Source organism: Sebastes umbrosus, chromosome 15, assembly GCF_015220745.1.
Source record: "Sebastes umbrosus isolate fSebUmb1 chromosome 15, fSebUmb1.pri, whole genome shotgun sequence".
NCBI classification, from domain to species: domain Eukaryota; kingdom Metazoa; phylum Chordata; class Actinopteri; order Perciformes; family Sebastidae; genus Sebastes; species Sebastes umbrosus.
The window spans coordinates 425,917-452,418 of record NC_051283.1 but is presented as its reverse complement, the minus strand read 5'-3'; the positions used below and the strand labels follow the sequence as shown (position 1 = coordinate 452,418).

Here is a 26,502-nt window from a genome sequence, read left to right as displayed (position 1 = left end):
TGAAACGTTGCTGTTTGGTAGCTGACGGTCGAGTTCTGGATCTCAGAGCTTTGAATGCATCAAGCTGGAGACCTTTTCTAATCACCTCATTCTAGTGCATTGCCATGAAATGACATCATAACATAATTACATAATATAATTAAACACAACTAAATGTTCACTGTGATGGATTACCTTTATCAAACCAGTTTCAAGTCTTAGCATATCATATCATAATTTACATCATAATGAATTATAATGCTATACTATAGTATAGCATTATAATTCATTCATGCAATCATGAAATGAATGTGAATTAATGGCTGGCTGAAAGGCAGGACGGAGAGTGTTGTGAAAGAAAATGTGCTGCTAAAACATGGTGTGCTCAGTCAACCTCCTCTGGATAAGAGCAGAAAGAAAGAGTTGAACTTTTGAAGTTGACTTTGTAAAATCAATAGTTTGTGTTTGAGGCCTTTGGAGAGACTTTAAAGTACATTTCTGCAGGAGTGGGATGATGCACAAGTCGTACACTTTAGATACCGTGTGATTGGTTGCTTCTCTACCTGTCAAGATTAATCAATCCATGATAATTATTAGGTCATTACAAATAACTGAAAGAGTCTGAAAGCAACACCCATCACACTCCTGTTCAGGGACAGCTTCAGTGCTGCTGCATCAACATCATAGTGGGAACACAACTATTATACCAGGATGATTCATGGTTGAGGATGACACAATGTTAAGGACATAGGAAATTATTCCCTGATTGCGAGGCATTCATGTAAGGTAGAAGGACAAAAACGGCAAGGCTGAATGACATTTTGAAAAAAAGCAGAAATGATTGTCCAAGTGTGGACTTTCACTGAAGGCAGAAGGACACACAACAAGTCTGAGGAAGCCTTGGTGAAGTTTAACTTTGTCAGGATGTGAGAGGAGTTTAGTTAATAGAAAAGAATCAATGACGGCTGGTGACTCAGACAGGAGGGAAACCAACCCACGGGCAGCGTCATGTTATTGTACACTAGCTGGCTACTTATCTCTGCTTTGTTGTGTTCAAAAACAGGAAGCAGTAAAACAACAGCTGACACGATTTCTTGCAACGCGAGTAGCTAGCTACGCTTGATATGTAAAACTGAAAAAAAGGAAATTTGGGCTCTGTTGAAAAGGCCTAAATACAATTTAGTCAATTTAGTCATTTGGAAGTGACGTTTTTAAAAGTAGTTTTTGCACGTTATAATTTATTTTCTAATATGCTACTATATGAATTTATCTATCACTTTACTGCCAGTTCGTCACACTCACGTACAGCGGTAGAGAATTGATGATGAAATTTCAAAATCATCATTGGACCAACACAATGTCAATATTGTATTCTGGTAGGTGATTGGTAACAATAGGATGTCCTCTGTTGGAGGCCCATAAAAGATTAGCATGAAAAAAATATATATTAAATAGATATAGGAGGTCCCGCCCTAAGGAGGACAGCAGGAGGGTCGTGTCTAGAAGGTAACCTATAAACTGCAAAAACTTGCAAAAACTCTCGTGAGACTCGCTGCCCGACGATCTAACCTGACCTTAACTATTAGAGGTTAATGCCTAACCTTAACTATTAGAGGTTAATGCCTAACCTTAACTGTTAGAGGACAATGCCTAATCTTAACTGTTAGAGGACAATGCCTAACCTTAACTATTAGAGCTTAATGCCTAACCTTAACTATAAGAGGTTAATGCTTAACCTTAATTATAAGAGCTTAATGCCTTACCTTAACTATTAGAGGTTAATGCCTAACCTTAATTATAAGAGGTTAATGCCTAACCTTAACTATAAGAGGTTAATGCCTAACCTTAACTATAAGAGCTTAATGCCTAACCTTAACTATAAGAGCTTAATGCCTAACCTTAACTATTAGAGCTTAATGCTTAACCTTAACTATTAGAGGTTAATGCCTAACCTTAACTATAAGAGCTTAATGCCTAACCTTAACTATAAGAGCTTAATGCCTAACCTTAACTATAAGAGCTTAATGCCTAACCTTAACTATTAGAGCTTAATGCCTAACCTTAACTCAAGGTCATTTCTATCATGCAAGAGTTTTGCCACTTGTGGGTTACTTTCTAGACACAAATATTCAAGAACCTGTCCTCCTCCTCCCCCACCACAACTTTATTGCCCTGCAGGTGTCGCTGTTTAGGCATTATAATCATGTAATAATAATAATAATAATCTTTTTTTTCTTCCAGATAATGAGATTTAAATTTAGTTTCTTTCAACCAATTGCTTTTTTTTTATATTTTGATCTCGCTCTTGCCTCTCAAAAATAGAGAAGGAACAACCTCCTCTTCTTCTATGGACCAAAGAATACAATGGAAGTGAAGAGACAAATAGGACGACAATTGAGTGTACTACTGCAGGTACCGGGACACAACCGAGGACAATGGGAGATACAACAGTTTGCACACAGACTCAGCTGCTCCCTGTGCACACGTGTTTGTCTGCTGTCATAATTAAGCAACTTAATGAGTTAGCGACAAAAGCTGGGCAGGAGGCAGCTGGGGACAAAGAGAGAGAGAGAGAGAGAGAGAGAGAGAGAGAGAGAGAGAGAGAGAGAGAGAGAGAGAACCTGCATCTCTGAGGCCTCTCTGAGACAGAAGAATTGTAAACAACCACATCTGGACTGTTAGCAAATACTGATATTGTCAGTGTTAAGTTGATGTTAACGCACACACATACAGTACACACACACTCACAGATACACACATTCATTCACACAGACACATAAATCTGCACACACACACACACACACACACACACACACACACACTGCTTCACGTAATGTGTGTGACCCTGTAAAACCCTAAAGCTGGATTTATACTTCTAGCATTCAGAGGTTACATGCTTAGTGTTTGCTAATACAGTGTACCAGCCCGTTCTCATTACCAAGGCGTTAAATACCGAGGCTCTGTCACGGCCGTCGGCGTGTGTTACCGCCGCACAAGGCACCCTTTAACACCGGTATGAAACGTACCAGGCTTTCCATTAACTGTAATGTAAAGCCATCCGTGGCAACAGTAAACGTTCATAGAAAGTGTGCTGGGAGTGTATCACATTACAGCTGTTCATTCATGTCTCGTTCACTGTCATTTTCACTACACAAACAAAGTAGTTCTTGTAGTTCTTTCCTAAACCTATCTATAGTGGTTTTGTTGCCTAATCCTAAAGGGACACCAAGGGTTACTATAGTGGTTTTGTTGCCTAATCCTAAAGGGACACCAAGGGTTACTATAGTGGTTTTGATACCTAATCCTAAAGGGACACCAAGGGTTACTATAGTGGTTTTGTTGCCTAATCCTAAAGGGACACCAAGGGTTACTATAGTGGTTTTGATGCCTAATCCTAAAGGGACACCAAGGGTTACTATAGTGGTTTTGATGCCTAATCCTAAAGGGACACCAATGGGTGTGACAAAGCGGCAGTATGTGAAAAGTGGGATGAGAATGTGCTTTAGCTTTTTTTCTGGCCTCTTGTTGGAAGAAAGCTTTCTCTCTCACTGTGTGTTTCAGGTGTGTTTTGTGGTTAGTTGGGGAGTTTACTGTAACATTGTCTTTTTATTTGATTCGGTAGACTAAGTGAGTTTTGATTTTCTAGTTTGTGAGGGCTTTTTCTTTATTATTGTGGCCTTGGAGACACTGTTGCCTTTTTTTTGCTTCCATTTCTGATATATTTGTTGGTTTCTCTGTTAAACATTTTCAAATAAATAAATGTCATGTATTGTTACAGCTAAAGTGCTTCAGCAGCCTTTTCTCGCAGTTTTGGTTCCATTTTTGCAAAGGTTGGGTTAACTTGTTACAGTATGTTACTTCTTCCTGAGTTTCCCGAGACATAAAGTTAAGGTTGTAACACACACACGCTCAAAAAATCTACTAAATGCTGGGGTTACGGTGACTAAGTAGACATGTGGAGACCTGTGGAGACCTGAAGAACAGCGAGTGGTCAGCTTGAGCTGCTTGTGTTTTCTGCTACAAGGCTCAGAAAAGCACACGTGCTGAATTTTGGGATCTGGCGAAGTCTTTTATAGGGAATTAAATAAACCAGTTTATAAAAGTTATTTATGATTGCACAGGAAATGCTTCAATCGAAAAAAGCTAGAGAAGACAAACCTCCCATGGTTGGTCGACAGTATATCATAAATTGAAAGATATCATTTCAACTCAATACAAAGCACTATTAATACTTGCTCCAACCGTCGAATAACGCCACGGGGGGGTTTACATTGGAGTTAGCTGAAAGCCCGATTCGCCACGTACTGTCATTAAAGGGTGCCGCTGCCCAACCTGCGCTATTTGACGATTTGGGAGTGAGACTGGGTTGTGTAAACAGACTTAGGTAATAATGGGATGTCAAATTATTGTCAAATGGGAGAGTGCTATTTTCCTAACCCTAACCTAAACCTCACTCTAACATTAACCCTAAAACGTGACCCGTAAGCCTAAAAAGAAGTGAGCACTGGAAACATGTCCTCACATCTTCTTCTCTCAAAACCATGGTCCTCACAAAGATAGAGATACAAGACTACACACACACACACACACACACACACTGTGCTAATTTGCATCCCCTGTCTAACTACATGTTAAACCAACTTCATTAATCCAGCCACCAGAGGGGGATTGGCATCATGGAAACAGCAGTGTATCTGCCAACACACACACACACACACACACACACACAGTCATGTATAAACAGTCTCACAGTCTGTGTTGTCCTCTCTCTCTCTCAGTTTCTCCAGCACTAATCTTTCTGACAGCCTCCCTCCATATTTTCTCTGTTCTTCTTCAATTCGGGTCCAATCCTCTCTCGCTGGGTTGTGTTTTAAAGGATTTCAAGCAGGATAAAAAGAATTTCACGGGAGCCCTCGAATCGAACCCCCTTTTTATAAACACAACAAAGGAATAAAATAATCTGAATAAGAAAAACGACGATGCTACTATACAGGAAAAATGGAGAATTAAAAACAACGCTACAATATGTCAGTGAGCCCCACACAGAGAAGGGTCACGGTGGGTTTGTGATGTGGGCTGCTAAACGTTCCAGTAAACAACTCCCAGCGGAGGTGCAGTCTGCTCGCTGCATCTTCTTCAGGTCTCACTGAACACACACACGTATTTCATCTCTCACCTACGGAAGCCCGGAGAGGCAAAGTGAACTGTTTCTTCTATTTTTTTTCGGGGTGTGTTTCACTGTGATGTTTATTTGTTGTGAGTTTATATTATTGCTTATGAATTAGTGAGAAGCTTGGAGCAATCTTAGGTGTGTAAATGAAGTGCAGAGCTGGAGCCAGGACAATGTTAGCCTAGCCAAGGTTAGCCTAGCCAATGCTAGCCTAGCCAAGGTTAGCCTAGCTTAACACAGAGAATCAGCTTGTCAAAGTCATTTTTACATTTCTGTTTATGTATAGGTTGTGACAGTCCTCTCTTTTGTTTGGGCTGCCTGACACAGGAAGTGCATCACTAATTATCACCTGTGGCTGGTTACACAAACGAGATACAACATGCTAATAAGATGAATGTGTGTTAAAGCCATTGGTAGTCATGTTGTTTTCACATTGGACAATGTTTCCCCTGCTTCCAGACTTCATGCTAAACTAGGTTAATCCAGCTCTGTGCTGATGCACATAACAATATTGATCCTGTCACTCATAGTCGGAAAGAATGCAAATATTAGTCAATTTGCAAAGATGCTGACTAAACATATTCATTATTATTGCATCAATATGTGGCTTAAATACTCATTTATGATTGGGCTGCAGGTAAAAGATGGACATAAAACATTTATTAGGTTATGTGTGGATACTTTGTCATGTATTTTCTCTTAGTTTGATTACAATTCCTTAATATTGTACTTCATTAAAATTTGTAATGAATGAGACAATGCCTTAGCAGCACACAATATTATACTCGGAATTTATTAAATTTTACTGAGTATGCTTATAATTATCTTTGCAAAAAACCTTCAAAGGTTTAAACTTGTTGAAGTCAACCTCCAATTTGCTTTAAAGATTCTGCATTTGTTGTTTTGAGATACATGCTAAGTTTATAGCATGCTAACCATCTTTGAAACTGAGCAACCTTGCCTGGAATAGGGAGCAACATGACCTGTCCCCGGGATATGTGGCTAGATAAATGGATGGTTAGATGGACCATGTTGCCATGGAGCCTATCATTCAACATATACAGTATATATAATATGCTGAAATTGTAGCACTGAACGTCAGAATAAACATTCAAATGAATGTAAAGATCCTCACCTCTCCGACCATGCCGTTCCACTCCCCATCAATGTTCTTCCCGTGCCTCCCGTTGGTCACCAGGTAAAGGTCATAGGTGAAACCCACAATTTTTGCCAGTCGCTTGAGGACGTCGATGCAGAACCCTTTGCAGCAATGCTTCATGGGCCCGGTGCCATCCACCACCAAGCTGAGGAGATGGTGTGAGGAGAAATAGATAGGTGAGATAGTGAAGATGCTTTTTATGGGATTTGAAGATGTTTTAGGGAGGACTTGTTGACCTGGATGTGCTGCTTGGCTGATCTAGAAAAAGAAATAGAGGGAGAGTGTGCAGCTAGAGGAATGAACATGTGAGTACCTAAGCAACCTGTCTTCCACAAAAACATGTTTCCATACAACTAAAGTGAATAACGTTTTGAGGGAAACGTATTTTATCCTGGATTACGGTCGTGGTTTTAAACAAATTTAAACAAGTGATTAACGTTGGAAATGGAAACAAAACATGAAAGCAGAACAAAACTACTTGGTTAGGCTTAGTTAAAAAATTGTTTGGCTTAAAATGACTTAAAACACAACAAAAATGCAAGAAATGCACGGGGACACGAACCCCCTCACCTCCCGCCATCATGGTAACTCCATATACTACGTCACCTGCTCTGCGCGTCGCTCGTTGTACTACGTCCCTCGCTGTGGCCGTCCGCTGATACAAAGGTATTTCTGTTTGTAAAAGACAAACGTAATCCTGGACAATATACGTTTCCTTCCAAACGTAATTGAGAATGTAATTTAGTTGTATGGGAACATATTTTTTAGGAGACTTTTAGTGCTGACCTAAGAGACAGGGAGAATGTACCAGAGGAATTCATTGTTATTAACATTTAAAGCTCTTCCTAATCTTTCCCCTGCTTATCTCAAGAAATAAACTCCCTCCAGCTCCCTGTGGTCTTCATCAGCAGGTCTACTGGCACTACCAGCTATCAACCTCAGCACAATGGGTGCCAAGGCCTTCTCCTCCGACGCTGCACCCAAACTTCCCCCTCACATCCACATACTGGAATCCATTACACAATTCAAAACTGCTCTTAAGAGCCATCGTTTTAAACTAGCTAACTCACTTCAACTGCAACAACTGCTTCTTATTTTAACACTCACACACACACATACACACACACGCACACACACACACACACACACACACACACACACACACACACACATCTTATAACTCATTGTTGTTTAATATGTCTTATTGATTTCATCGATGTTTTATTAAATGGATGGACTTGCATTTATATAGCGTTTTTCTAGTCTTCCGACCAGTCAAAGCGCTATAGATTACTGGTGTTATATTATATGTTTTATTGTTAATTTCATTGATATTTTATTGTGATGTAAGGTGACCTTGAATGCCGTGGAAGGCACCATTAAATGAAATGTATTATTAGTATTATTGTTGGAAGAATGGGAGACTGAGGAAGGCAAGGAAGACATGAATTATTGGCAAGAGATTGTCAGTATCAATCCACTCACAGTTTGGGCTGTTGTGTTTGGAGAGGCAATGCTTGACAGGTCAGAGAGCTGCATTATTAAAACATAATTAAACTCCATTTTGTGCTCTTGGATGCCGTCTAAAATTAGAAAAAAATATATTCTACAAAGGCCTCTGAAAGCCTCTTTCCTGTGAGATGTCATCCAGTGAACACTTCACCATGAAAGCATCAAGAGCAGGTCACATATATATGAATCAAAGTGCATTTCAATCACTATCAGTCAAGTGGCTGATGTGCCCTCTATCAGCTGTCCATACAAAGTGCACATTTGATGGACCCTGAGACTCTTATGGCAACATCTTGGCTCTGTTACCTAGCAACACAACTTGCACAGATGTTTTTTACTACAAGCCACAGTACAAGTCACATCAAACTCATGAGGGTGGCCACTTCACTCCTGTATTATCGTAGATTTGCAAACATCTTTTTCTACGAATGAAGTCTGGTCTTTATTTAGCAGAGATTAAAAAGGAAATAGAAAATTGTGTTATTGTGAATTTTCACTGGCAATATGGTCACAGCCATGATTCTCTTCTTGTGTATGTGCAAATAAATTCCCATTATTGACATAATGTTAACCTACATAAAATCCTCCCACATGATGTACGGAAACACAATTAGTATATTAAATGTTTTCATACAGTATATGCACAACAACTTTGCTAGCAGTTCGGGTGCTAACTAGCAAGCAGACGCATCATGTTACGACAGTGTTCACCACAGAACTGAGATGAAAGCAGGTAATTAACTGAAGAGGCATCACATTTAAGTGATTAATAGCGTCTAATCATGAGAAGCAGCAATATGAAATTGTTTTGCCACAGAGCTTTCAGACATTATGTGACTTTATAAAGGTTATATTGCTATAAATAACAACAACAGAACACAGAGTGCATACCAAGTGGACGTAGTCTTGAAGTCTTGAGTTAGTCATTTTGTCTTTTTGGCCGTCGTCATCTTGTTTTTTTGAAACCAGAAGTGACACCAGAAGGACGAGCTAAGTACAACTGAACTCTGAATAAGACGTTTTTAGGCGACCAAAATATTACAGTTAAATTGCATTAACTGAAACTCTGTGAAAGGGTGAAAGTTATAAGACAACGTGGACAACTCCCAGACCAGACAACATCGTGGTAGCGACCTGTCAATCACAAGGTAGCCCCGCCCTAAAGCATCCCCTGCTTTATGGTCTATATGACTCGAAATGGGATCATCATTTCACCTGGATTGTGGTTGCATCTGCTACCGCGTCCGGTGCCTGCTTGACACCAACTGCTACCATCATTAATTAATTCCGTCTGTACTAGGGACTACCAATGCTAACAAGGGACTACCAAGGCTAAGTGACAAAGTGGCAGCCTGGAGGATGAGACTTCTCAGTCACTGCCAAAGACATCAAGAACTCCCAGCAAGCATGCTGATGCTGCGGGAACCAACGCACGGGCATCGATCACAGGGACGTCCCACACCAACATACATGGACGTACTGAGGAGGGATGCTGGACAGTGCTGGCGAGCTAGCCAGATGTATGGAGGACTGAGACAGCTGGAAGCTCCGCTTGAAAGCCCGTCTGAGGACGACCCAATGACATCAATTCTGATAGTTGTATTATCACTCCTTTACATCCACTACTATTGGTTTTGTGTTATTAGTCCTATTTGTATTAGTTATTACAGCTGCTGGGCTATTATTATGGCTGCTTCTCTCTCTCTCTCTCTCTCTCTCTCTCTCTCTCTCTGTCTCTCTCTCGCTCTCTCTCAGGTTCTGCTCCAGGTTTCTTCCCACTAAACGGGGAGTTTTTCCTGGCCACAGTGCGCTTGGTGGATCTTGTTGGGTCTCTAAACTATGGTGTACGGTCATAGACCTGCTCTATATATAAAGTGTCCTGAGATAACTTCTGTTGTGATTTGACGCTATATAAAAATAAATTGAATTGAATTGAATTGAATTAATTTACTAAATGAACATCATGCTGTATTGAAGAAGACTTGAAACTAGTGATTGAGACCATAAACTCATGTTTACAATGTTTACTGAGGTAATAAATCAAGAGACTTAGGCTAATTTTCTCATAGACTTCTATAGAACCAGAGGAGTCGCCCCCTGTTGGCTGGTAGACAGAATGCAGGTTTAAGGCTCTTCAGCATTGGCTTCACTTCTCAGGACTGGAGGTTGCCGGCTGTAACAAAGCAAAACATTAATTTGGAGTTGTGTTATTGTTCTTTCTCTCTCTTTAAGCTCTGGCTTGGTCTCCACCAACTTTTGAGGGCAATATCTGTCTCTAACAGCTCCACTATATTCACCAGCTAGTAGCTTACTCTGTCTGTCCACTCTTAGTGAGCAGGTACATATCTGCAGTTTTGCACAAGATGCCTGGAAGTTTGGATGCACATTCATTCATTTCCCATTTTTGAACTAGCATATACACCCCTACATGGTCATTTCAAAGCCCAATATCTCAGTCATTTATTATTATGCAATAAGTGACTGATTGAGATTAAGACATGTCACATGTGGGTGGCGGCTGTGGCTCAGAGGGTAGAGCAGGTCGTTCACCAATCGGAAGGTCGGTGGTTCGATCCCCAGCTGCTCATGTCGATGTGTCCTTGAGCAAGACACTTAACCCCAAATTAACCCCAAAAGCCATCGGTGTGTGAATGAGTATTTAGATTAGATCCTGATGGGCAGAGTTGGCACCTTAGCAGCCTCTGCCATCAGTGTATGAATGTGTGAATGTTAACATCAGTGTATGAATGTGTGTGAATGGGTGAATGCTGACATGTAGTGTAAAGTGCTTTGAGTGGTCGGAAGACTAGAAAAGTGCTATATAAATGCAAGGCCATTTACATGTGTGAAGTGGTCCTCATCAAAATTGGGAAGTATATTGAGTAAAAGGCAGTTATGTTTAAGTGTTTGATTGGGCCCCAGTAATTCATATGCATGTTCATTTTAAACAAACAAATCATGACCTTGACGGTAATGCCAGCAGGAAATGAAAGCATAAAACATGTTAGCCACTGCACTGCAGCAACATCAGAGGAAATACACTGTGACAGGTCAAGAAACAAGCAAGTCAATTACACAGTACATCAAATAGTACATAAAAGTAAAACAGTACATCAAATATATATGTATCAGACAAAAAGACAAGCAAGTGAGGAAGGAAAAAATAACCTGGGTCAAAGTAGGTTGATTAACAAGAGAGCAAACTTCTCTCAGCCAATACAAGTGATGGAGGATGAAGTCCTTATCTTCCCATTGGCCAGGTCATGTGCTGGCAGGAAGGAAGCTTATCTGGGATAGACCAGGAGCCCAGAGCAGGCGCGCACACACACACACACACACACACACACACCCTCTGTCTTGACTTACTTTTGCCTCAAATGAACCTCATTATGTACATGAAACCAGAGAAACGCTGATTATAAAGCAGTCTGCTATTATTGTACAGTATATTCTATATATGACACATGATAAGAAAGTAAAATCTCTCTGCAGTTATCATGAATCAGTATTGAATCGGTCTCATGTTGGTGCTATATTTTAGTACGTATCATTTTATGAGTCGCCTAGTGGTTCACAATAAGTTAAAGTGTTGGAAGGGATGCAGCCCGGATCTTTTGCTCCATGATTCTAATTATGTGGATTGATTAAAAGACAATTAACTTTACTTTGCTGCATGGTATCAAGTTTCTTTTATGGTTTTAATGAGCATCTGTAGCAAAAACATGCCTTGTTCTTAATTGCATGCTTTCAAATGGTACCTTTTGACATTTAACGTATCTACTGTATAGCTGCCGTGAGGAAACTTCTTTTCCTCCCTGGGATAATTTGATTATTTCTTTAAATCCCTTCCTCCCTGCACACCAGCACCTGGAGACCTGGAGAAGGTAAAGATTTACTGTCTGGTTCATGGACGCTTGGCCAGACATTTCAATTTCACAAGGGATCAGAGCCTGGACCCTTCTGGTGTAAAGATGCTCTCTATCTAACCACTTTTTGGAACTTCTTTGCTACTTCCCACTGAGGATAAGAGGCTGATAAGGATTCAGAGGGGAAACCACTAGGAGACATCAAGGTTATAAGCTGCTTGTTTTATACTAAACCACTCCTGTATAAAACTGTTTCAGTCCACCTATACTATTCTGTTCTTCTCTGCCTATAGCCAGAATAAACTGCAGGTCATCCTTAACTGACACTTTTATTGGTGAGTCTACTTCATTAACAATCTCATGTTTGCTTTTGTAATGCTGGATCATTTTAAACCTTTCATTCTCTATCCAAGAGTCAAATTTAACAACCATAAAATAGGCCGTTCACCTTGATGGTGATGAAGGAAATGTGCAGGTGACATTTTGCTTTAATGGATATAATGGGCAGTCTGGCTGTTGTTAAAAACCAAGAAGGTTGGTAACTATTGTTGAGAAACCACTGATTTATGGCACCAAAGCAATGTACAAGTCTGAAAAAATATGTTCTGGTACTAACAATTGCCTTTTCATTGACCATGTAAAATTGGAAGGCAAATGAGTATAATTTTGATACACCTAAAAAGTATTTATATGTGCAACATCATGGAGAAAATCAGAAGTAAAATAAAGCCTTATTTTAGTGTATTAAAGGAATACAGATGTAGAGACCAACCATTGAGAACTGAACCTTGCAGAGTTAGGATACAATGAAAAGCAAGTTTCCTCCAAGCTTGTGATGGTTGTGTTTCATATCCCGGGGCTGTGGTGTGTTACCTTGTGTTGACGGGCATCCGACAGGGTACAGAGTCACGGATACAGGAGCTGGTACCCGGGTCAGCCGGCTCCACGATGACAAAGGGCCTCTCCTCCAAGGTAACCACTCGGAGGTGCTGGGAGTCATCCAGAGGCTTCAGGAAGGAGCCGTAGCGAGACCAGGGATGGTAACGCAGACGCAGGTGGCCGTTCTCCCACCAGCCAACCTGGATGGGAATGAACACACAAACGCAGATGCTCAAGTCTTCAGTTCTTGGGCAACAGTGGCTTAGAACAAACTGCTGATCACATGCTTTTAATAAATGTCTGCAGAACATTTGAGTCATTCATCAATGACACATCTGATCAGTTTTGTGTTTTGGCCTGGATAATGTCACCTAATTAGCAGTTAAAGATGTTACCTAGTATGACAACTACGTATCTCTAATGTTCCTTGCTGTTTGCACACAATAAGCATGCACACATTTGGTCATTTGCAGATGAAAATATGTTACGGAACAGGTTAAAACTGTGTTAAATGTGATTCAAATTTTTAGATGGCTAGGTTACATATAACCTTTGCTTCAAGAAATATGTAAGGACTACATTTCAATGTTTAGTTAGCAACATATTTAATTATTGTGACATAAAGATATCCCAAAATCAACCTGGTTTTAACAATGACACCTGCAAATCAACCAATCCATGTTTACTGGGAAGCTAATGCATCGAGGAAAAACTAGCATTCCCTGTAACAGTATCACTTTAAAAGGACACTCCTTGATTTGTGTCCAGAATGCTGCCCAGTGGTTGAAAACAGCTGTATAAAAAATATATATTTTGGCAGCTATTTTTTCAAATGTTTTGTCAAAGAGTTTTGGAACCTGCAGCATCCTTCTTGTGTCCCAGTCGTTTGAATTGCTTGGTACATCCGTTGCCAGCCATTCCCCTTCTCCGTGCATGTGTCTATTGTGTGATTTAATGATGGCAAAAAAGCCTCCTTCTGTAAAAAGAGGTCTGTATCAGATGTCTAAAATTGGCTCCTCCAGTGTGAATCTGGAGCATTGTGCTGCTTCTGTCCTGGTTTGACATTTTACATGTAGTTGAGTCCTCACTCATGATGATTGCTAACCAACTAAACCAACTAAAGTGAAGTTGATGCTGTTGTCTTTATTTGGGATTCTATACCCTCAGCTCTACAGAAAGCCTCAACTGACATCACTACTAATCACAGAATATCAGAGACCTCACAACTCGGTAAAGTCCTTTGACTTTTGAGTCTTCTCTTAGCTCACGTTTCCACTCGTATCTTTTCCCCTTATCTAAAGCTGCATGCTTCTTCCTGCACAGTTCTGGATTAATGGGGGTGATGTTACACAACAGTGTGTCTTTGCATTGGTAGTCTTGTATAATGAGCAGTTTGTGCATGTTAACTGAGCTTTTTTCATGCTGCAACGTGGTATTTTGGGGCAGAAACTGACACTAAACAGACAGTTTACAGTGTCACTGTGACCTACATGTGTAAACAGATGTGTTCACATCGATTGAGGATGTTACTGGATGGATGTGCAGCCACAACACAGCAACTCGCTCTTTTTATATTTTGTCATTTTTCTAGCTGTGGTGTCACATATTTCGATGGTATTTGCATACAGCCGATTCCCTGTGGATCTCCCTGATGGTGCCAGATGTGGCTGTTGGGATTTGTGAAAAATCATGCAAAGCCTCTTTAAACACACACATACACAGGTTTTGTCACTTGTGAGGAGATTGTTTATATATTTACCTAAACCTTAACTATAATCACTACACGTCTTGAACTAATCCTAATCTTCTCTCTAAAACCAGGTCATAAACCAGGTCACTTATCAGTCACTTGTACCTGGCAGTTAGTACATGTAAATATTATGAATAATACCATTGTATAACAACTAATCTCTACTTAGAGTATAAGCTAGTTTGTGTGGTGCAACCTTCATTGAGAGAGGCATAAATCACACTTGCATTGTAACTTGGCTAAATTTGAACTTACAAACAGCTGGTGCAACCAGGCCCAGCTTCTTGTCCCCAGATGAGAGGTCACATCCCCATAATGCACCGTGGAGACTGATGTCCCCACAACGCCATGAATACAAGTACTCTCACTCACACACACACACACACACACACACACAAAAGCACAGGTGCAAGCATAATATTCTACACTTTACCAGCAAAAATGCATACACAGAGACACATACAAACAAGTCACAAGAACACATAATTCTACCCAAATCTAACAGGCACAACAGCAAATAAGTGCACCAACACACTACCACATTGTTATTCATGATTATTCATTTTGGCCCCTCAATACATTAACACAAGGACCAGAGATACAGACAACAGAGCGATGTAAAGAGCAAAGAGCACCTGGCACGTTGTACCAACCTCACTCACCTGATCTTTTATGCACTTTCTGTCCCTCTCTTTTTGTTTCAGCTCCTCTCTGTCTCTCTCTCTCTCTCTCTCTCTCTCTCTCTGCTGCATAAATAATAATAGCCAGATCCAACAGTTCATTATGGAACAAAATAATAAGTTGATCTTTTATGCTCATTTGTCCTCCAGTTCACCCCTCTAACGTGTTTTGCATTAACTGAACTAAATGCTTTCCACCGCTCTATAAACAAAAAACACAAAAAAAAAGACATTTATATGCACACACACACACACACACACACACGCACACACACACACGCACACACACACACACACACACACACACACACACACACACACACACGGCGCAGACAGGGGCTGAATCCCTGGATTGCCAGCCCAGCAGAAGGCAGGGATGGAATATGATCTGGTATTCTGTGCTTCTCTGTTACCATGGAGCTCAGACAGACCTTTAGATTTTCATCAAAATGTTATGAGACTCAATGAAAACAGAAACATTAAATCCAATTTAAAGTAAAAAAAATAAAAATAAAGTTATATTCACATATAACAAACAGCACAGATTCTATACCATGTTTAACGATCTCCTTGCCACAATATTGCATTAAAAACAAGTTAAACTCCACCACATACAAAGATATACTGCAATCACTTCAGTTCTGAAGAAATGGAGCTCAGTCATAATCACTTTTAGTCTCTCCATGTCTAGTTTTGATATTTCCATTACAATCAATAATCTGAGGTTCACTGCTCAGAGGACTTGATAGTTTGGGGTGCACTATTTGGAGGAATCAATAATGTGCATTATGTCCAAAATGAACACTCCGATATGCATTGACTTGAACAATAAGTACTTTTGCAGTCATTGCTTTCAAAATGCTCTGTGGGATCAATAATGTGATCTGCTACTATTATCCCAAAACAATCGATAGCTGCTTTATAGAATATTTTATTTGAGATATATTTTTCTTTGTCTGTTCAGCCACAGTGGCTGTGTCGGCTCATTGAAACGCAGCTCCTCTTCTGTTCATTAGAAACAAATCACTGCTGCTGCTGCAACGGTAAAACTCATCACTATCTGAGCACCAAAGGACCCTTTAATAAAAAGAATACTGATGAGAATAGCAATTGTAAAAAAAAAAACAACGGTTCTGTAGGAATAGTCTGAATCACTGTTAATGTGGTCTTCTAGAAGGTTGCAAAACATGTCAATTCATAAGAAAATATTGATAAATACTTGGATGGATGTAATTTTCAATCAATACTGACATTGTTAGGGCCACTGTTTTTTGTGTTAGTTGCAAAGTATTATTTTCACAGTAAAGTCAGGATATCTCAAATCGTTCTCTCTCCCAACTCATCAAATACCGCCGTTAGGTCAGTGCCCTTCGGTATCGGAAACCAATACACGTGAGAGTCAGCTTAGGGCGGTAAGGGTGGAGGATGGGTCAAACAAAGACAAGACTCTCAACCAGGAGACCGCTGTTCGTGTCCCGTGTGGAACTGAAAGTAACGTTGACTTATTTTGTTACGTCAGTCTTTAGTCACGTGACTCGTCGGTATATCGTCAGTCCCGCTAGTCGTTTAGTATCGTCAGCTACATGAGTCCCGTGAGTCGCTAGTCAGTGAAGTTAACGTCAACCAGGACCGTTTCCTAACCCTAACTAAGTGGTTGTGTTGCCTAAACCTAACTCCCCGAGAAAACAGAAGTATATTGTGAAAGGACACTATGCATGTTACAAGTATATATTGACACGCTGTCCCCGGTCTGTCTAACAGTAATGAAAGAGGGGTACCCCGTGTGTCGGTGTCCGATGCTGAGGGGCACTGACCAAGTAGACGGCAGTTGGCGAGTTGGGAGTGAGAATGTGTCGGATATCTCGCCCTCTGCTGCTTTGATTTTGACAAAGATTTCCCCGCTCTCTGTCTCTCGCAAGTAGTCCAATTTCATCATAATGCAATACTAATTAGTAGCCCTTTAAATGGATGATGATGATTGCCTACTGTAGGAGGACCTGGAGCGACGACGTTCACTTGATCAGACAATATTAAAAGTATTCATGACATGTGGCATTGTAATTTGGACCGATTCACATGCCCCATCACTATCATATTATTGTGTATTTCGCTGATTCAGCGTACTCATTTTGGCCTTATACCTTCAGTATCTAGTATCAAGTTTCATTCATTTTGTAACTGTTATTTAAATCATTATTATTGTTGAGTCTTAGCTGGCTGGACTTTCTGTCTGCTTTTGTGCTTTTCAGTTGTGCCATTATTTATTTTAGTCAGCCTTGCACTGTCCTGGCTTCTGTTCTGTTTCCCAATGATGTCACCCATCCGGAGATGAGTCAAGGCTCTTTGAGCACCAGCACAACTAATATTCAACCTTGTTGTTTCCCTGCATGCTAAAAAGTTACTGCACTCAACTCCAATATTGCAATTTCAGGGGGGACAACGTTTGGGCGTTGCAGCCCAAAAATCCTTCCAACAGAAGGAATGAAAACATAGCCAGTCCTCACTTGTAATTATTACTGGAGGACTGGCAGCCATTTTATGGATAGCGAAGCGTTGATGGACGTGCATTCATCCATGCGACTCCCACCAGCGGTGGATTCATTACTATTTTTAAGAGATTTCTGCCTCTATTGTCACTCTGCCAGTCCGTTCTGTGAGTGCAAAACAGCTGAAAATTGTAGTAAACAACTGAAGTGCAAAATTGGTCTCTGAGCAAAATAGCTTATAAACTCCAACTAGCTGCAGAAATGGAAAACTTCTGAAAACATGACGAATAATGTTTCAACTGAACCGAAACAAATACTATTTGATTAAAAGTTTGGTTTAATTTAACACTGACTTCTAAAGGTTTTTCCTTACAAAATTATCAATATGTCCATCAGGGCTGTCACCATTTTCACTACATGATTATCATGGTCAAACATAATTCACAATAACGCTAATTATCGCGATATATATTTAATTTTCTCCAAAACGAGATGGAGAGAGAGTCTGTAACCATAACTGTACAAAACTGTAGAAACTGTAGAATCAGCGTTTTTTCACATTAAACTCTGTGAAATCCCAGTTGAGTTGGACCAAAGCACACTTGGTGATTGTTGGAAAGAGTAACGACGACGGTTTAGGTGAGTTTTATTTTGTTTCTGTCCAGTTTGAATGAAGTGTTTTACGATGCTCCGCTACGTACAGCTGATCTCAACATAAACACAAATACACGTGGATGATGGCGCAAGCTGCACGGAGGGGGGTGCGGCGGTCTGCGCTCTCCGATTGCCATTCTAGTTTACACAATATTATCAGAGTCGTATTTACTTGGTCTAATATTTTGATATTTCACAAATAGAAGGGTAAAATATTGATCTTTTCAATTTAAATCTGTTGATAACATCTACAACCATGCTCACCCAACGCAACAGTCCACCAAGTCGGGTTTCTTTTAGAACAATTAACGAACAGAAACGTATAGAGGAGAGGTAAAACATGGGCATGCAACATACTGGAGAAACCGTACTGCTCACTCATGATTTTTTAACTTGAGAATGAAGCTTTTTAGTAGATTTTTTTGTGTTACGTGTTATTTGCTTCCATCGGAGTAACTGCAAACTCAGGGCCAAATTAACAAAAGGATTGCGTAGATTTTGTGGTTGCTAAACCTGCACAAAGAAGCCAAAAACAAACAGTGTAATTCCCAAAGCACTCCTGTGATTTTTGCAAATGAGCCTCATTGCAAAAACAGTCAAATTCACAAAGATCCGCGCTAACAGCCTCACGCAGTTACAGTGAAATTATTAGCGTCTTCAGCGAGATGGTGGTAACTGAACAAGCTGGTCTCATACACTGTTCATAGCTATACCTACGCAAAGTAATGCAATGTCATTTGTGTTTATCCCAAGAAATTAATTTGTATGTAATCCACATAATCGTGAGCCAGGAAATATAAGGAGCAGCGACCGCAACGTAGGGAGGAGGTCGGGGTGAATGAGTCCAGAAACACCAGACTTTCACCCAGGACACTGCTGTTCGTGTCCCGTGTGAAACCAGAAGTCAACGTTGATGAATTTGTCACGTACAGTAATGTATTGCCACTTCCCAAGTTATTTTAAGCCAAACCACGATCGTTTCCTAACTCAACGCTTAACTAAGTCGTTTTATTGCCTAAACCTAAGGAAGGTGTTTCCTGTGTGGACGGAAGTCGATTTTGAAAAGACTGTATGCATGTAACAAACGGAAGTTGACGCATGTTGCTGGACATTCGTAGCAAAACCAAAAAAAAAGGTGGAATATTTTTTTTTAAGATATCATTTGAACCATTGCATGAGAATATGTTGAACTGAAGTGCATTCATACTTATTAAATCCCAAATATGGTTTCTCTCCGTAACATTCAAATTCCTTGCCTGGAGTTTTCAGGAATGTCTCTGCATCTCGTCGGTCAGGACCTGCAGGTCGCTGCCGTTGTTTTGCCTACTGTGTTCTTCATGCAAAGGCAACATTTATAATTTGCCACATGGATAACTGCAATCAGACCCCAAAAGAAGGCAGACAGAGCCGATAGCTGTCCCAAGTGTTGCACAACTCATGGTGCTATCAGCAGCCACAATCCATTCTTTGTGAATTTGCCATCAGTTGGTTGGGAGTGCAGGCCAGGAAGTCAGTTTCAAATCCTGCTCCTTTGTGAAGTACCTGCTGAGTCATTGTAATCGATTAACAACTCTTCCTACAGATATATTGTTATTATTCTGTGTTGGGAGGTTGTAAAATTCTTATTGCGTCTTTAAACTGGACTGAAATGGGATCCAGCTTTGTGTGATCTAGGATTCCAGCTCTCCAGGCATGTTGATTAAAAAGGCACTGCAGCTGTCTTGTCTTATTCACTCATTGATCCACTGAACACTTCCCTGTTTACGCTCCGGCTCCAAGAACAAAGAGACGTAAGATGACTTGCTGTATCGTTGCATATAACACCTAACTTCATAAAACTCACAGAATGAGATGCTCAAAAGGTGTGAAAAAGGCTCAGTTGGCAGCAAAACAACAAATATCAAACAACAAAAGAACCCTTTCATTTCTAATATGATCTGCAGTGAAGTGCACGTACATATAAGAACAACAACATGATCTGATGCAGAATGGTATAAATAGTAAAAACAACATAACCTGAGAGTGTTTAACAATATGTAAAGGTCAAGACTAACAATATAACGTTGGAAATGTATCTAACAAAATTTACACATCTTTTTTTAACATTTTGTGTGACCCTGTGTTATTTATTGAGTTGTTCAGTAAGATTCAAGGTGAGTATGGCTCGGCTCAGGTGATTCAAGGTGAGTATGGCTCGGCTCAGGTGATTCAAGGTGAATATGGCTCAGCTCAGGTGATTCAAGGTGAATATGGCTCGGCTCAGGTGATTCAAGCTGAGTATGGCTCGGCTCAGGTGATTCAAGGTGAGTATGGCTCAGCTCAGGTAATTTGAGGTGAGTATGGCTCGGCTCAGGTGATTCAAGGTGAATACGGCTCAGCTCAGGTGATTCGAGGTGAGTATGGCTCGGTTCAGGTGATTCAAGGTGAATACGGCTCGGCTCAGGTGATTCGAGGTGAGTATGGCTCGGCTCAGGTGATTCAAGGTGAATATGGCTCAGCTCAGGTGATTCGAGGTGAGTATGGCTCAGCTCAGGGGATTCAAGGTGAGTATGGCTCAGCTCAGGTGATTCAAGGTGAATATGGCTCAGCTCAGGTGATTCGAGGTGAGTATGGCTCGGCTCAGGGGGTGCTGTTGGCCTGCCCTCATGGTTTGTTCTTTTCTATGCAACATGCAACATATTAATGACACTAAATCCAACATGATTTGCTTCGTGTGCTGCTTGAAGTTTAAGGGGCAACATCACAGTTTTGAAATCGGGTATCAGAAACAGGTTAATTGCCAAACCTGATTGGCATTTACAAAAGTTCACAAAATGTTCTTTGGCCAAAAGCAAGACTGAATATTCATCTTCTCTTGATAAATACAATCCCAGATCTCACTCCGAGCTCTACAGCCAGCTCTTGTTCAGCTGCCCTAAGGTTCTGTGCTCTTCAAATATACTCCGTGATTCAGTTCAGGAGAGGTTAATTCAGCAAATATACGGCTGGGAAACGGGGATGTTCAGACAAATGAAATTGGAGAGAACCGCTGGGCAGTTAGGGTCAAGCGGTCTCTGAGGGAGTTGTATAGACACTGTTTGTCTTTTGCTTGGCCATTATCCTACAGGTCAAAGCCCTCACACAACAGTCACTTTAAGAGACCTTCAAGTCCTTGCCTGGAAATGACTGAGGAAAAATTAAATGACATGATGGACTCACATTTATATCCAAACTGCAGTGCATCATAATTTGAATCTGTATCCATCCAAAGGCTAAACAAACATGAATTATATATTTACAAAGGTACTATTACATGTTTGTCGTACTTGTGCTGGTACCAATGCTGTCTTTAAGTGTTTCGTACATGTTGCCATTTCGATCTCCTCAGTAAACAACTCTTTTGTTTGACCAAGGCACTTGTGATTTGGGATAGGATGAGTTGGTTTCCTTGGACCTCTGGTAGCTGTCTCATGTTGTTTTGAAACTCTGACTTGTGGGCTGATTTCATAACCCAATCTAATGGGAAGGCATATACAGAGCATGACATTGTAAGGACATTTTTTACGTCATGATAACACATTTTAGGCTTTTCACATGTCATTTATACGCCACAGGCTTAACATTGTGAAACGGCATTTCATGCATCATCTAATGCCACGTTGTCACTGTGAAACACGTGCAGTTAGGTTTAGGAAAAACGTCATGGTTGGCCTTAAAATAACTACGTAAAATAAGTCAAATACGTCACTAACGCAACTCTGTTACATAACCATCAAAATAAATCAACAACACAAACTGGTTTTGAATACTAGTCTCCTGGTTGAAAGTCCTAAGTTTGAGAGCAGCAGTGCAAACTAAACCCTTATCTGTCAGTTGTTCTTCCTCTATCTTTTCCAAACCCACAGAGTACAAGACAGTAACCTGTCTCCTCTGTCAGTATCTCAGCCATCATTTCAGTAAAAACTCAATACAGTAATGGTGAGATGCATCAGAAAATGGCAGAAAATGGTGCTATTATTCCCATGAATGGAGCAGCACTTCACCAGGCACTACGGTAATGTTCTGCTCTGTAAGGTTAACCACTGCCAAAGGAAGTACAGGCTGGATGTGCTGAACTCAAAAAACAAAATAAGACGGAGTGAGGTACAGAAGACTTAAAAACATGAATAAAATTGCTGACTCTCCAAAAATAAATGCCCCTTGTTCAGCAATCAAACATAACATATAACATAAACATATTGTTCACGAGTGCTGAATATTTGTCAGCTTTAAACTAAGTATTGTCAGTAACTTTATTTCCCCTGACTTGAATCTTGCTCTGAGGCTTGTTATCTTCTGCAAAGCAAGATTGGGGTCAATTTCAGATCATAGCATGTATGATGTATCACCCCCCCAAACTCCACCATTCAGTCCAAACTTTTTAAGATGTAAACTGCCGACAGTCAGTCAGAATTTCATAGAAAGTCCAGAGGGAGAGACATTACGCGGCATTGTCAAGTTAATGTGTTTTATCATGAATGTTGACAGCTGAAAGGGGGGGATTTCGAGGCCAGCTCAGATCAAACATTCACCATGTGACACTGAGAAGGACTGAAACTGCCGGCAGAAGAAATCCAAAATGAGATTCTACAACTGACCGATTTGACATCAGAAGTGTTCAGCAGAAGATGCTGTTTAATGTTAGTATGACGATGTTCCCTCCGATGTCTCCACAGTTTCTCACTAGTTCCTTGTTGATCACATTAAACATTTTAAGAAACTGCAACTGATGAGATTGTGTATATAGTATAAGCCCAATGGAAAATGCTTGTTGTAATTACAATATGTCATCATCTGAGTTGAAAGGAAATTCAGAAGTTGAGGATCTGAAATAAAGTTTTAACCAAAGGTGGAAAAGAGCATTACATCCATACATGATGACTCTTCCTGGAAGGCTTTTCATTAGGTGTTGGAACCTGGCAGCAGGGATTTTCTCCCATTCAGCCACAAGAGCACTGAGGTCCAACACCTATAGAGAGGCGAAGTCCCTCCCCTTCCAGTGGGCTCCATGAGGACCTTATTCCGGAAAAAGAATATGTATGGTAGTCAATGGTGAGAGACAAATCATTCTTGATACCGTGTCAATTGTGCCATGAATCACACATATGATGTTTGTCAATTTAAAGTTGGTCCTAGGTTTAGTGTGAAACCGCTCAGTGAACTACATCTCTCGCCTCACACAACATACGCCATCTACACTAGCTAGCTAGCTAACTTAGCTATGTTCCACGCACAAATGAAACGTTATCTGACCTGACCTGACCCTGTTTTTTCCAGCGACTCCTGGGGTCTCATTAAGAACCGTTTCGTACGAACAAAACGGGGCCTGAAATGTGCGTATGCCACTTCCCACGCAACAGTTGTGATCTATAAAAACAAATTTGACGGGATAATGTGCGCACCGGTACGGAAACTTTGACCCATGCGTACGCACATTATGGAGGCACCGAGGTAGGGGAAACTTATGATCCACTTTATCATAAACATTTAAAACAGCAGTGTTATTTGTGCTAGTGAACCATAACTATTCCATAAGCACCTTACAAATGTAAAAGATATCATCCAACTCAAATCTCAAATCAAATTCCGCTCAATATCTCATCAACGCTGTGTCACCATCACGTTCCCTCCACCTCCGGAGCGCAGAGGACATCGGGCCAAACTACCAACACTCGCAGTCAGCTGTGGAGCAGCTGTTGAAATCATCATCATCGGTTGTAGAAATCCAAGATTATATCAAATAGCATTAAAGAATGGCAGAACGGAGCACCAATAGCTTTAATGGCGAGTGTTTAGAGACCTCCTCACCTACAAGCACCTCGATCTGTGTGTCAGAAAAACTCCTTGTCTCTGTCTTCCTCTCGGTAGTCGCCATGATTCACCATAAAGATCCACTGATCAATAGACTCATTTACATGTAGAAACATTCATGAGGAGCTTTGCATCGACCATTTATGGTTGAATGTGGGCATGTAGTGGGCGGAATATGAGGCGGATCCACGTGCGCACATTTCCCGGTGGACTGTGATTTATAAAGGGAACATTGCCTGCAAAGTTTTATAAGTCTGATTATTTTTTGGCGCACACCATTTTCGGCTTTTGTGCGCACGTACATTTTTAGTCTGGATCCTACACACTGTTTTATAAATGAGACCCCAGATTTTTTTATCAGCCGAAAGCATGAGCGATACCTGTTGATAGTGTGAGTTCATCCTAGTAGGAAACACACAGGTATCGTAGCTTCTGCAGCAGCAGACAAGAAAGTTTTAAGCTTTGATTTAAAAGAACTAAGAGTTGGAGCGGTCCTGCAGTTTTCTGGGAGCTTGTTCCAGATATCTGGTGCATAAAAACTGAACACTGCTTGCAATGCAATGCAATGCAATTGCGGATTGGCGGAAATACTTAATCACGCAATTATTCCAAATCAGACAGAGCAACCGGATCACAATTGGATCTCAATGGAGTCACTGGAGACACACTCGTCGTTGTATCAGTGATAAAATGCCACATATTTAATATGCAGTGTGATGCTTTTACCAGCCGGCTCACTGCAAAAAAAGAATTTAACATGTCTGTATAAGGAAGACTTTTTGTATTTATTTATGTCTCGGTGTGGAGAAAGTTTCACATCGTTTATTCTGTTCCGTGTTTGTGTTTTCAGCCTGTGAATTTCTGTTGTAATATTTATCTTGTTTAGATTTAGTGTTGTTTTAATTGATAATATGGAAATATCCCAAACTATGAAAAACAGCTTCAGAGTGAACACACAGTGTGTCCATATACTTTTGCCCGAATTGTGTGCCGGCTGAGACAGGTGTAGACCGCACAGAAATCCTGCTCAGAGCAACTTCTGACATAAATTGAGTTTACTTATTCCTTAAATCCTCCTTAATGCACTCTAATCTGAATCATCCATCCGTCTCTTATGGAGCCAAGCTGAAATAGAGTATAGAACTTTACCTTTAGGAAGAAGTTAAGCTTCGACATGAAGGTGAAGAACTACAAACACTTTGAAATCCAAAGACTCATACTGATGCTGCACTGTTAGAGCGATGTGTTTTCTTTCTTTCAAAGGTCGATTTCTTCCTTTTTGGTTATCATCCTTTAAATGAGGGGGGTCTTGAGAGTTTGCACTCGCCAGTGAACATATTGAGTCGCTAAAGGTCAGGAGCAAATGGAACACAGCGGGATAGAACAAAGAGGTTTACTCGTTTTTCTCAGGTCGAAGGAAGTCTTGAGGAATTGAAAGTGCCCTCTGAGGGCAGACCTTGGATTTGGTGCTGTTCCTGTACAAGCGCTACACATGGCCCCTGATGGAGAGGATATTGGACTGCGAGTTAGCGCTGGCTAACAAGGTTGACAAACCAAAACGCAAGAGTAGAGGGAGAGGAGGAGAGAGGGAGGAAGAGAGGGGCTTAGGGGATCTCTAATGAGATCTGGGAGAGACAGTGAGACACCACAAAGGTGAAACTGAGCAGTGATGAGTCAGCGTGTTTGATGGGCTGTGAAATTGCGGTTAGCTCGTCTAGCCGCTGCGCTATGATAATGAGTGCCATCTTGAACAGCTGTGTACTGACCTCCTCCCAGCCTCTCCCATTGGTGTAGGAGATGACATCAAGCAGGGGGTTGGACAGGTAGCCGTCACTGTTGAAGGAATAATCCCGCCCACCGATGGATATGTTGGTGAAGTACCTGTGAGAGGAGACAAGAGAGCAGAGAGGTGAAAAAGAGATAAGAGAAGGGTCAAATTACAAGCCTACAACATGTAGTCCACGGAAGGGGAGAAGGAAATAGATGTGGAGGTATCTCAGTCTGGTTATCAAGACACCATGTCCCGTAGAATTAGTCCCTGTCCCCTGTGGAAGACTAAACTAGCTGTTGTATTCATTAAGAAAGTAAAATAAATATATGGCATAAAAAAGTTTCACATTTCGTAAAAAAAAAAAAAAATACAAAACTCAAAAAAAATAAAAATAAATAATTTGTCTATAATATATATGATGTATATTTCCTGGTTCACGATTACGTGAATTACACACAAATTGATTTTGTGGGATATAAAGGAAATATAGTGCATTACTTTTCGTCTCTAAAGCTACGAACCGTGTATGAGAGCAGCCTGATCCATGGTCATTCATTCCTCTGGTGCCAGAAAGCAGATTGAAATCAACTTGTTTCAACACACAACCATAATACTTTAAACACGCGCCATAGTATCTATTTAAATATAAACTGTTTCTTAAAAGTATACCAGAGAAAAGACATCAGGCAATTTGTGCCCTTGTGATTTTTCTTCTTTTTTTTTTTTGATAAAAGAGAAATCAAATAAGAAACGAGAAAATAAAATCA

General features: G+C 40.6%; 1 protein-coding gene across 2 annotated transcripts in view; it reads right to left on the bottom strand.

Annotated features, from left to right (window-relative positions):
* grin2da (glutamate receptor, ionotropic, N-methyl D-aspartate 2D, a) overlaps positions 1–26,502 on the bottom strand; it is a 301,745-nt gene that overhangs the window by 73,378 nt on the left and 201,865 nt on the right. For both annotated transcript variants that reach the window (XM_037794079.1, XM_037794080.1), the window contains exons 7-9: positions 25,731–25,845; positions 12,560–12,765; positions 6,285–6,453 (exon numbers count right to left, since the gene is read on the bottom strand). In XM_037794079.1, the coding sequence (XP_037650007.1) occupies positions 6,285–6,453; positions 12,560–12,765; positions 25,731–25,845 (490 nt within the window). The remainder of the gene's footprint in view (positions 1–6,284; positions 6,454–12,559; positions 12,766–25,730; positions 25,846–26,502) is intronic.